Here is a 13,275-nt window from a genome sequence, read left to right as displayed (position 1 = left end):
CCCACGGAGCAGGTTGCCCGATATGGGACCTGATCCCAGGACACTGGGATCATGACCTGTGCCAAAGGCAGACACTTAACCGACTGAGCCACCCAGGTGCCGCTCTTCTTGAGATTTAAAGAGAAAAATAAAATATTGTCATTGGACAGCAAAATTGAAGAGGTGAAGTCAAAACACACGTGAGGAGAGGGAGTCACTGACTTTTATGGTGAGTGTTGAATTCAGAAGGCAAAGGAGAAGCAAGCTTGGACAATTTGGTAAGATGTTCTCCACCCCCTGCCCCCTGCTGTGTACTGAGGCATGCTGGGAAGCTCTTGAGGAGACCCCTGTTGCTGCTGCTCTGGTGATGCTTGGAGATGACATTGTTGTTGTTTATTGATGAAGAGCTTACTTAGCACTAGATACATACTGATATATGTCTATATGCTAGATATCAGGTTTCTCATCTAGTCATGGCTACCGTAGGTCCTGTTGTTACAGAATTGCAGGGTTCTTGTCTCATGGAGTCAGAGAATGAATCTCACAGACACGAAAGGGGGAAGTGAAGTGACAGTTTGTTAAGTGAAGGTGAGAGCAGAAAGGAAAGAGAAGGGGCGCCTGGGTGGCTCAGTGGGTTAAGCCTCTGCCTTCGGCTCAGGTCATGATCTCAGGGTCCTGGGATCGAGCCCCGTATCGGGCTCTCTGCTTGGCAGGGAGCCTGCTTCCTCCCCTCTCTGGCTGCTGCTCTGCCTACTTGTAATCTCTCTCTCTCTCTCTCTCTCAATCTGTAAAAAAGAAAAAAAAAAATTAAAAAAAAAAAAAAAGAAAGGAAAGAGAAGAACTCCCTAGAGTGAGAGGGGTCCCGAATGGGTGGTCACCGTGGGCTGTCGCTGGAGTCTTTTATGGAGAGCTGACTGGGAAGATTGTGGCCTTGAAATTTTTGTGCCGTCTTGGTTTGAGCAAGGACTGCTGACAACGTCCTTAATGGCTCCCTTCTCTGAGGTCTGGTCATTTTCTGCGATTACAAAGAAGCTGGCAACCGCTCCACCCCCCCAAAAAAACTACCCTCCCTAACATCCAGGACCAGGTGGGCTTGTTGGTTCCCTTTCCTCTGGTTTTGTACACCTCAGCATTTCTCCACATTTGGGATTTCTGTGAGCCTAGTCAGGAGTCAGGGGCCTCCTGTGTCTCCCTGCCTAGACCTTAACCCTTCCCTTACTCACTGACAATGATAGCTGTGTCTGAGGGAAGTGATACATACATATATATTTTAAAGGTTTTATTTATTTACTTGTCAGAGAATGAGAAAAATTACAAGTAGGGGGAGCAGCAGATCAGAGGACAAGCAGTCCTACTGCTGAGGAGTGACCCCGATGAAGGACTCGATCCCAGGGCCCTGGGATCATGACCTGAACCGAGGCAGACACTTAACCGACTAAGCCACCCAGGTGTCCCTGAGAAAGATAGTATTATCCCCATTTTACACATGATAAAGCTGGAGCTCGGAGGGACTAAGTAACTCTTCCAAGGTCACACTCCCAAAAGCAGCAGTGAATGGTCAGAACTCATTGACTCATTTGGTCAGTCATTTCTCAGGTCCTCATTGAGTGTGTTGTATCAGCCATTATTGTTCATAGTTGCAGGCAACGGAGACCAACTCTGGTAGACTTGAGCAGAAGAGGAATTTATTAGAGGGATCCTGGACTGATTGTTCACTGACATGCCGGGAGCACTGGAGCACCAAGCTTGGAAGCTTCACAGCAGGAACAATGGTCAGAATATGGCTGCCTTGGGGCGCCTGGGTGGCTCAGTCGGTTAAACTTCTGGCTTCGGCTCAGGTCATGATCCCAGGGTTCTGGCACCTGGTGAAGACAGATGAATCAGACCCTTCGGAGACCTTACAGACTCATAATTCTCTTCCTTCTAATGTGCACATTTATTTGGCACCGTAGTTTGCAAAGCTCTTTCACTATTGTTATTTTCCTGACAGCCATGTAAGGCAGGCAGAATGGATGTTATCTCTATTTTATACTTGAAGAAGCTAAAAAGTTAGGTAAGGAGCCAGTCCTCTGATTCCAGGCCCAGTGCTGGTGAGTCAACCAGCAAATAATTCCAAGGCATCTGGTTTCCCCACTTTTTTTTTTTTTTTTTTTTAAAGATTCTATTTATTTATTTGAAAGAGAGAGAGAGAGGGATTGGGGGAAGGCTCAGAGGGAGCCCAACTCAGGGACTGGATCTAGGACCTGAGCAGAAGGCTCACCCCTAACCCACTGAACCACCCAGGCGCCCTTCCCTCCCGATATTTTAATGCTCCCCAAATCGGGAGGCAACTTATAATCAATGGTATATCATAGTTTAATTGGCAGCTCTTTATTCCTAGTGGTATGTAAACTAAGAGATTCCATTGATAAGGTGTAGAGTCCTTGGAATGCGGTCATTAGATAGGAGTAGGAAGTAAAGTAATAAGGGCCCTAAGGTGATCCAAGAGATCAGGTAAGACTTTGTGGGGGAATTGTGCAGCCCCCCATCCCTTGGTCGCCTCTACAAGTCTGAATTCCAAAAGGCTTTTTTTTCCCCCCCAAGGGTGGCACCAAAACTCATTTGTCAGCAAAACCTGATCCAAACTGATGTGAAGTAATTTATAAGGGATACAAAATATAATATATAATTATAACCAAATTATAATTTCAATTATTCTAGTTACCATGAAGATCAATATGTATAGCTGCAGAAATACTTTTAATTTTAATTTTATTTATTTATTTGACAGAGGGCGAGAGAGGGAACACAAGCAGGGGGAGTGGGAGAGGGAGACACAGGCTCTCTGCTGAGCAGGGAGCCGGATGTGGGGCTCCATCCTAGGACCCCAGGACCATGACCCGAGCCAAAGTCAGACGCTTAATGACTGAGCCACCCAGGCGCCCTAGCTGCAGAAATATTAATGTTTGATAATGGAGCATTATTCCAGCCCTTGAGGGGAGAGAGGGGAGGAGGTGTTACCAAATATTGGGGCCACGTACTGCAATGTCTTTTTAAAATCTGTAAAATTCTGAATTTTGAAACCCATTTGGACCCAAGGGTTATGGGTAAGGGATTCTGGATTGTATCTGAACCGGGGATTGACTGGTAGATAGAATTTAGATGTTTGGAGATGTGGGTCTAGGTCTCAGTCATTATCCAACCGTTAAGTGTGTTTTAGGAGCAGAGATGACCCGCATTTTTTATAAGTACTCTCCCTTAAGTCATGATTCATACACTGTTGGAGGGTTGGACTTTCTGGGTTTGGTTTTTCCCCCCCACAGTACTAATCCCCTCCTTTTCCCACAAATCACCTGACTTCCCTGAAAACTCTTAACACACCCTTTGGCTAGAAAAGAACATTGAGCAATTGGTGGAATTCCCCACTCCTTTCCGTCCCTGGAGCTCCGGATGGAGGGACCTCGGTACGACCAAAATATGCAGTTCTTGTTTCAAAAGCAGAGGGAGCTCCAAGATCAAGGCTGAGCTACCCTTTCCCTTATCATGGTCTCCCAGCCCCCTCTTTGTTTAGATCAGGGAATTTCAGACATGCACACTGGGATAGAGAATCATAGGAACAGAACCAGGACTGAGAGGCCGGTGGTGGTTCCTGCAGAGGGAGCGTCCAGGCCCGGTGCTGCTCTCCCTGGGAGCTGGCAGGATTGCCCAGCATGCCCACTGGCACGAGAGAAGGGACCTACCCACTTGTTACCGCCCGTTTCTGAAGGTAAAAACCTTAAAAATTGAAGAGCAGGGCTTTGATGGAAGGAAAAAGAAAGGCAGAGAACTTCACATGGGAAGGTTTTGGGCAAAGACGGAGGGCTGGAAGGAACAAAATAAAAGGGGCAGAATATAGGCAACCTCTTTCTCTTAGGTTGCCCCTCCCTTCTGTCGCTGTTACCCCACTACTTACCATCGTTTTCAGGCTTAGAAACATTTTTGGCAAGACTCTTTGAGGAACTGTGGAAAGATATCTCATCTTTTTTTAGTAAAGGAAAACACCCCAAACCCTGGAAAATTAATGTAGGAAATTGAGGGGATACCTTTCCTTTCCTTTTGTGTTTCTTGTCATTCAGCTGCCCTTTGTCTCATTCCCCACCCAACCCTGTCTCAGACCACTTCTCCCCAAGGTCACTGCCTTCCCCTAGTAAAAGCAGCTCATCCCTCCATCTGTGGTCATTGGGAGCGCCCACAGAAATGCACCATCATAAATGTAGTAAAGAGAGCGGGTGTGAAGTGATGAAGGGGATCTTTGCCAAAAGAGGAGGGAGAAATGTGCTTGATGGATAGTCATGATGGGGAAAGACTCCTGAAAACCTGAGTGGAAATGGCGATATTGTTTTGTGAGGGTGGGAGAGAGACTGGTAGAGAGGGGACAGGGGTCACCAGTGGGGGTGAGGGAGGACGAGGAGAAAATTGGGAGAATGCGCTCATTTTTTTTGGAGAAAAACTGGGAGAAGATCCAGAGAAGCAATGTGAGAAGGAGAAGATTGAGTTTTAGTCTAGAAAATGAATTGAGGTAGAACCAGGGAGGGTGTGAGAGGACAGGCATTATGTGGTGATCGGTGTGTGGCTTTGTTTAACTTGTGTGTTACTGTTATGAAGGTGACACTGAACCCCAGGTGACCCCCACCACCAAAGCCAGTGCCTGTGTTTGTTTGACAAATACGGCTAGCCCTACCGCCCCTGTGCTCCAAAGTCCGTTGGCGCAGAGAGCCAGGACCTAGAGACGTGCTGTTCACCAGGGATGAACAAATTTCCAGAGATGTGGTAAGTGATCACGAGCCTACAGAGATGTCCATGGTCTCTACTCCCTTTATCTTCTCAAGCAAACAGCTCATATCTGAAGCCCAGGTTTTGGTTTGACCTAGGTCTTTTTGCTTTATCCCAGCCTAAGATTCTCCGGTGTGCTGCTGCCATGCTCCCTTCTACCTAGTTCCCTCCCTTGCCCCACCTTCTACCCATGACAAATGCTAGGGCACCACACTAGTCTGCCAGTAATACCTGGGTCACCCCTCTCCATGTATGTTTTTTTTTTTTTCCAGGTCCTTTGTCATATTTTCCCTTTTGGCATCAGTTTATGCTGAGCCTACTATGTATGGGGAGATCCTGTCCCCTAACTATCCTCAGGCGTACCCCAATGAGATAGAAAAATCTTGGGATATAGAAGTTCCCGAAGGGTATGGGATCCATCTCTACTTCACCCATCTGGACATAGAGCTGTCAGAGAACTGCGCATATGACTCAGTGCAGGTATATTATGATAAGCACATAAAGGACAGGGCTGGGGTGGTGGCGGTGAAATGTTCCATTCTCTCTGTCCCCTTCTCCAACCTCCATGCCGAAATATGACCCTTTCTTAGCTTCCTTTTGACTCTTCTCTTAGATAATGTCAGGAGACTTTGAAGAAGGGAAACTCTGTGGGCAGAGGACCAGCAAGAATCCCAGCTCCCCAATTGTGGAAGAGTTCCAAGTCCCCTACAACAAACTCCAGGTGGTCTTTAAGTCAGACTTCTCCAATGAAGAGCGTTTCACTGGGTTTGCTGCCTACTATGTTGCTGTAGGTAAGGCTCAGCCTTCTCTATGTGCCTTAGTGATCCAGCCAAAAGATTAGAAGCAGAACGAACACTGAGTGATTCCATGAATAAGAATTCTGTTCATTGTAACTCTTAGGAAGTGTTGACTGGACTGGGGTCTATGAATTGCCCTTGTGAAATTCCAACACAAGATCCTATGTCAGTGGTGATGATGATAATGTAAAAATAGGAAATAAATAGTAATTTATGGAGAACCACTATACACTGGGCACTGTATTAGGAATTTTACCTATATTCACTTAATCTTCACCTCAGCCCTTCAAAGTAAGTGTAATGATCTCCACTTAAAGATAAGGAAAGTGAGGACCAGGGAGGTTAAATAACTTGCCAAGAATCACACGGGGAATGCACCATATTCAAACTCTCCCAATGGTAAACAAACCTTTAAATTTGGTGTGCTTCTACCCCTAACTGCAGGTTAAAGTGAAGTTAGATCATCTCATAAGGCCTAACTATTGTTTAGATTTGATGGAAATGCCCAAATCCTCTAGAGTGGTGAACGTACTGATTGTTCTTCCCCTCAGAAGGCATCTCATCACGTTCAGCCTTTGGAGTGTTGTCTCTGGAGCTGAAATGCTCCATTTGTGAGAAAGGCCAAGGGCCTCTCCCATTGAGAGATCCCTTATAGCCATGCGATGGCAGGGCACAGCTCCACAATCGTATTTCAGAAGCGTAATGTAGAATATAATACCATCCCGAGATGTGGTTCATCCATTCACGTTAGCAACAGGCCTTTCCTACTTCTTCTTACCCTTGTAGTTTTGGGTTGAAACTCATTCTTCCTTCTAGGTCTTTGTTCCTGACCTCAATCTTTCTCTACTTTTCCTAGATATAAATGAGTGCACAGACTTCGCAGATGCCCCTTGTAGCCACTTCTGCAACAACTTCATTGGTGGTTACTTCTGCTCCTGCCCCCCAGAATACTTCCTCCATGATGATATGAAGAATTGCGGAGGTGACCTTGGCATCAAGTGGAGTGCATGTCCCTGGGATCTGGAGTGGCTTGAGGCTTCGGTTACAGCTTTGTTGACCCTTCCAATTTTCACTAGCCTCAGCCTTGCTTTGGCACTATCTTTAGTTACCCATAAGCTAGGGAGGAGCCACAAGAGTGGAGGAAGACAAGCCCACAGGGCCAAGTTAAATGATTGGAGAGGAGAGATAGATGTCTGTGGAGAGTCTGCCTGGGACTGTTCTTAAGCCTGAGGGGCTCTATCACGAGCAATGTGATGGAAGCCCCATAGGCATTGGGTATCTCTATTGATTCATATTGGGTATGTAATTGTGGCGTGTGGGCTCCAGTCTGGGATGGTCAGTTCATGAGAACAGTCATAGAATGGGGCAGGATCTCCTTTGCTTGACTCTGTATTTGATTTGTCTTTTTTCCTTTTTCTGTCTTAGTCAATTGCAGTGGGGATGTATTCACTACACTCATTGGGGAGATTGCAAGTCCCAATTATCCCAATCCATACCCAGAGAACTCAAGGTGTGAATATCAGATCCTGTTGGAGGAGGGATACCAAGTGGTGGTGACTATGCGGAGGGAAGATTTTGATGTCGAACCAGCTGATTCGGGGGGCCACTGCCCTGACAGTTTACTTGTGCGTGATGAGTGATTAGTTTTCCTCCCATCTTACGCAGAGATTTCTCCTCAAAGACAAATTCTCTTTCTTTCTGTCCCCTTTTCTTCCCCTCCTTCTTATTTGATGCTTCTTTTATTACCTCCTTTACTTTTATCCCCTCCATCAGACCTCTTTCTTTTAGTCCCTTCTCTCTTCTGATTTCATCATTTCGTTTCTTTTTAGTTTGTTGCAAGAGACAAGCAATTTGGTCCCTACTGTGGAAATGGATTCCCTGAGCCACTAAATATTGAAACTAAGAGTAACACTCTTAATGTCATCTTCCAAACTGACCAAACAGGGCAAAAAAAGGGCTGGAAACTTCGTTACCGTGGAGATCGTGAGTAACCCAGAATTTGCTCTTTGGTGCTATCAAAGTCCTCGGATGACGTAAAAATCCTAATAGGTAGATTGTTATATGGCTAGGTATCCTGAGAGACTTAACTTCTTCAGCAAGATCTAAACCTGTCAGTGGTTGTAAAAATGCCCAAAACTCTAGGAATCCTTCAACTGGCTTGCAGGTGCGGACAACTTGGGGTGGCTAGTTAGTGTGTACTAACATGACTGGGAGGATGGAAATGGCTCAGTGACTTTTCCAGGAGGACGTCATGCCATATTATTTTAGACATCTCCTTTGGAATGTTAGGCACCAGGATTTAGGACTATCGAATGATTTCAGAAAGTATGAGGATGATATAAATAGAATTGAGATTCTCCAACTCTTTGGTAATTTTTTTCCCCCCTGTCCTTTCCAAGCAATCCCTTGTCCCAAAAAAGTTACTGCCAATTCTTTCTGGGAGCCTGAGAAACCCAAATATGTGTTCAAAGATGTGGTAAAGATAACCTGTCTGGAAGGATTTGAAGTTGTACAGGTAAAGTACCATTAGAGTCTTCTCCCTAATCCCTACATCAGGATGAGCATACTGGAATTGTCTAATGGTTTACTGAATGTCCTTGTTTGAGCAATTTAACACCTTTTCTGTAAACAGAACCCCTCAGGATCTTTAGTCCTTCCTTGTGAGTCATGGCCAGATTGACACTCTCCTTCTACCTCAGTCTTCCTAGGGAAGGGGCTCTGATATGTGGGGCAGAGTTGTCTTTTAGCCTCAACTCCTGGGTGCTTTGGGTCATTCTGCTAAGATGTCCCCAAGCTTCTTGTGGTCAGGACTCCTCATTGATCCAAGGCCAGAGATCAATCATTTTTGATTTTGATTTCCCATGTCTCTCCTTATAAATTAATGGTGATGTGTATTATTCTCCAGGGAAGTGTTGGCTCGACATCTTTCTATTCTACTTGTCAAAGCAACGGAAAGTGGAGTAATTCCAAACTGAAATGTCAACGTATGTATTTTTTTTTAAAAAATGGGACTCCTTTTCTGCCCCCTTTGGTGGGAATTAAAAGATCAGTTCATTAAGATTCAAATTCTTGTTTTCCTCTGAGGCCTGTGAGAGAGTGGGTTGGATTTTTTTTTTTTTAAGATTTTATTTATTTATTTGACAGAGAGAGAGAGAGAGATCACAAGCAGGGGAATCAGGAGAGGGAGAAGCAGACTCCCCATTGAGCAGGGAGCCCAATGCAGGGCTAGATCCCAGGACCCTGGGATCATGAACTGAGCTGAAGGCAGACGCTTAACCAATTGAGCCACCCAGGCATCCCATGGACTTTTTTTTTTTTTTTTTTAAGGGAAGCCAGCCCAGATCTGGTCCCAGACTGGCTAGATTAGCAGGTTTCTTTCAAAGAAAGAGGCTGGGGGACTGGTAGAGTTAGGAGCACCGTAGAAGTCCATTCCTGGCTTCTTCAGAGGCCTCCACCAACCGCCGAGAAGCAGGTTCCTCCTTGTCGCTTTCAAGGGGCTGTCTGAACTGGCAGGACTCAGTGGTCTGGGGAGATTCCTTGAAGGTGGGCTCGCAGATGTGGGGTGTGGGAAGGAGTGAGGGACGCAGCTGGGAGGATGGAGCTGGCTCAGTGACTCTTCCAAGAAGGAAGTGGCTATCATGATCATCACTTGCCTGCATTCTTCTTCTAGCCGTGGACTGTGGCTCTCCTGAACCCATTCGGAATGGTAAAGTCGAAGATCCAGAACATACTTTATATGGCTCTGTCATTCATTACACTTGTGAGGAGCCATATTACTACCTAGAAGATGAAGAAAGCGGTAGGTTTCTTTGATAAGAGAAAAGGGGAGAAAGAATAAGAGTGCTGGAGAGGAAACAGAACAGTCTTTCTGGGTTGGGAGAGAGTTTGGAGGGAAATGGAGGTGATGGGATGGACTTTGTTTATCCTCTTGTCTAAAGATACGGTTTGCCTATGGGGATGGATATAGGATCCTCCGTAGGGAATCCACAGAGGTCACTGAGCTCAGCTTCCCAACTGTGGTGGGAATTCCCCCCCTCCAATAGCCATTTTCATGTGGTTACCCAGCTTTTCACCAACTATTTAACGTAGAACTTACAGGAACAATGCTTCCAGTGTTAAGTCACCATACTGTGGGACTGGCCTTCTTAAGGGAGAGGCCTTGGCAGGATTAGATGAAGGCCCAGATGAGACAAGATATCTACCGCCTCATTGCTTGTAATTTATTATTATTTTTTAAAGATTTACTTGTTCTTAAGATTCTCTTCTAGCTGACTTGATTGGGTCCCCTCCTCAGATCCCAGAGGAGCTGGGGCTCTGCATGAAAGTGGGGATGGAAAAGCGGAGATGTGGTGGTGACTGTGTGTCCTGTGTCTCTCGCGCTTTTCCAGGAGAGTATCGCTGCGCTGGCAATGGGAGCTGGGTCAACACATTGCTGGGCACGGAGCTGCCGAAGTGTGTTCCAGGTAATCAGGGCCCTGTCTCAGGGAGGGAGTGTGGGCACAGTGGTTGGTGTGTGGGGCTACTCTATGAAAGTCGCTGCAATCTTCTTGGGAAGGGACTTAACAATCTGGACCTAACAGAGTCTAGCTCAGTGAGGTGGAGACGGCACTGGGCAGTGGGCCTGCCAGGAGCTGGGGAATTCCTCCATCGCAATGAGTCAGGCCAACGGACGGGAAATAGGAAATCAGCCAGTGACAGTTGGTATGAGATTTGGCGCGGGTTAGGTTTGGTAATCCCTAAGAACAAGACCTAAAAATTGAGAGTGAGGAATCTACACGCAGAAATGAGACCAGCTGACTTGCCCAGTTATTTATTATTTTTAAAAAACATTTTATTTATTTATTGGACAGAGAGGGAGAGAGATCATAAGTAGGCAGAGAGGCAGGCAGAGAGAGATGGGGGGAAGCAGGCTCCCCAAGAGCCCGATGCGGGGCTCGATCCCAGGACCCCGGGATCATGACCTGAGCTGAAGGCAGAGGCTTAACCCACTGAGCCACCCAGACGCCCGACTTGCCCAGTTATTATGTGCATGTCTATCTGGCACCCAGATATGGAGCAATGAAAGAAACAAGGAGTTGCAGACAGATCAGAATTGGATAGAAGGCTTTTGGGCAAAGCCGGAATAATAATAATGATCGTGGTAGTAACCACAGTGTTCTTGAGACCCAGGGCTGAGCTAGTTAGTTGCATTTATTATCTCATCCCAGTCCTTGCAACAACCCTTTGAGAAATGAGTAGCCCCATTTCACAGAGGAGTGAACTGAATACAAGGTCACAGGGTTAGCAGGAGGCAGGAACGGGCTTTGAACCCAGGTCTGTCTGGGTCCAAAGCCTTTTATGCTGACTTCAGAGTCTATCCAGGCTGACTACGGAGAGATTTTAGGAAGCTGACTTCCTCTGGAATAAAATTCAATTTTAGTGGTATTTGGCGATGGCAAGGTGATCAAACCTGGAATCAGTGGGGGCATGAGATGAAAGAGGAGAGAAGAGAACCCTCTCTTTGTCCTCTTTCCTTTGGATCGCTGGGAGGCACTCAGCTGCCGTTAGGACTTCAGCAAAGAAGGCGGTAAACACTCCATCCGGGCATCAGAAGACGGTGGCATGCTTGCCTCCCCCACCGTCTGTGCGAGCAAAGAGTTTCCTAGCACTGTTTCTAGCTGGGCCCCTGTCCCCATGGGCCAAAGCTAGGACGAAGTGTGCCTCTAGAGGGACCATTCATAGTGTTGAGGCCCTAGCTCGTTTGGACTCAGGAAGTCATACACTGCTTCGGTTAAACACGTCTCTCCCACAGGCCTGCCTGTGGCTTTGGAAAAGTGAGTTGTTTGGTGATTACATTCGGGATGAATCCGATACTGAGATAGCTGACCGAATACAAGGTTGGCTGTATGGTGCTAGGGAATTCGGAAGCCTGGCAGGTTTTTGAGTGATTGGAGGGTTTGCAGGAGGCCAACAATTTATTTCTTGCTCTCTCTCCGCCTTGTTCTTCTTCCTTCCTAGTCTGTGGTGTTCCCAGTAAGCCCTTTAAAGGAACACAGAGGATATTTGGAGGAATCGTCGCAGAGATTCAAAACTTCCCCTGGCAAGTCTTCTTTGAGAACCCATGGGCCGGGGGGGCTCTTATCGATGAGTACTGGGTGCTGACAGCTGCCCACGTCGTGGAGGGGAACCGTGACCCGGTCATGTACGTTGGGTCCACCTCAGTGGTCACCTCAGAACTGAGAAAAGCCCAGATGCTCACAGCTGAGCGTGTGATCATTCATCCAGGTTGGGTATTCCTGGATGCCCCCGAAACGCGGAGGAACTTCAACAATGACATTGCTCTTGTGCAGCTTAGAGAGCCAGTGAAAATGGGACCCACTGTCTCCCCCATCTGCCTGCCAGGCACCTCCTCAGAGTACAACCCCTCAGTGGGAGACCTGGGACTGATCTCAGGGTGGGGCCGAACAAAGGGAAGAGATCATGTGATCCTGCTCCGAGGGGCAATGTTACCCATCGCTCCCTTAGAAAAGTGCCGGGAGGTTAAAGGTAAAAATGTCCAAGTGGATATAAATTCCTATGTGTTCACGAATAACATGATCTGTGCTGGAGGGGAGAAGGGTGTTGATAGCTGTGAAGGGGACAGTGGCGGAGCCTTTGCTGTACGGGTTCCCAATGAAGAGACCCTCAAATTCTACATAGCTGGTCTGGTGTCCTGGGGCCCCCAGTGTGGAACGTACGGAATCTATACCCGAGTGCAGAACTACATTGACTGGATAACGAAGACAATACAGGAAAATAGTACCCCCAGAACGGACTAATGCATAGATGTGCTGCATGGCCCTCCAAGGGCTATGACCAATCTGTTGGTGTCCGTTCTTTTCAACATTCCCATTATTTCTCCGTGAATGAATGAAGACTTGGGAGTATGATTTAAATAGACCTTGATTATTGGGGTACCTAGCTGGAAGTAGTGTTTGGTCATTACACCGTGTGGGTCATTTGGTGTGGTTGAATCTGTGGGGTCTTCTCTCCTGGGTACCAACTATGGATAACAACATGAGAAGGGTGCTCCTATCTTACACTGTTCCATAAGGACTCCCCTTTCCTGATGGCTGTCTGGTGTCACAGTTCTGACTCTGAAATTTATTGTTGGGCATACCCTTGATTTTTTGTTTCCCCTTTATCTGTTCAAAGTTCCATTTACTTTACTATACTCAGTGTCTACTATCTCCTTGTAATAAATCATGGTTATAACCCAGTTCTGGCTGACTTGTCTTATTCCGCATCAAGACCTGAGCCACAGAGAAGGGTGATGAAAGACTGTTGTGTTGTGGCGGTTCAGGCATCTAGCAGCTTGTACTGCATTGTCATGAAAACAGGGAGTTCAGATTTCCTCCCCTCTTCCAGCTGAGATTTATGAGATCAGCATGGACACCATCAACACAAGTGCCATAGTTTGCTTTTGAAGCTCATGAAAAAAACCTGAGCCTCATTCAGAAGTCCACATACAGAACTGGCTGTTTAAGATTTTTAAGCATAACTATGCAGCCATTGAAAACCCCGGAAATCTTGCCATTTGCAGCGACGTGGATGGAACTGGAGGTGATTATGCTGAGAGAAATAAGTCAACCAGAGAAAGACAATTATCATATGATCTCACTGATATGAGGAATTTGAGAAACAAGACAGAGGATCATAGGGAAAGGGAGGGAAAAATGAAACAAGACAA

At 46.5% G+C, this 13,275-nt stretch overlaps 1 protein-coding gene across 2 annotated transcripts; it reads left to right on the top strand.

Annotated features, from left to right (window-relative positions):
- Positions 1–3,553: 3,553 nt before the first annotated feature.
- Positions 3,554–12,804, top strand: C1S (complement C1s). 2 transcript variants are annotated; one of them, XM_046013332.1, is made up of 12 exons: positions 3,554–3,724; positions 4,669–4,767; positions 5,043–5,250; positions 5,384–5,561; positions 6,424–6,549; positions 6,993–7,192; positions 7,397–7,550; positions 7,967–8,082; positions 8,473–8,551; positions 9,238–9,366; positions 9,956–10,030; positions 11,565–12,804. In XM_046013332.1, the coding sequence occupies exons 2-12, from the start codon at positions 4,745–4,747 to the stop codon at positions 12,362–12,364; spliced, it is 2,088 nt and encodes a 695-aa protein (XP_045869288.1). In that variant the 5' UTR covers positions 3,554–3,724; positions 4,669–4,744; the 3' UTR covers positions 12,365–12,804. The 2 variants fall into 2 exon arrangements, with proteins under 2 accessions (XP_045869288.1, XP_045869287.1); XM_046013331.1 differs by having other exon boundaries at positions 4,603–4,767.
- The last annotated feature ends 471 nt before the right edge of the window (positions 12,805–13,275 follow it).

The sequence above is a fragment of the Meles meles genome, chromosome 7 (assembly GCF_922984935.1).
Source record: "Meles meles chromosome 7, mMelMel3.1 paternal haplotype, whole genome shotgun sequence".
NCBI lineage: Eukaryota > Metazoa > Chordata > Mammalia > Carnivora > Mustelidae > Meles > Meles meles.
Note: the sequence above shows the minus strand (reverse complement) of the source record. Positions and strands in the feature narration are given on the sequence as shown.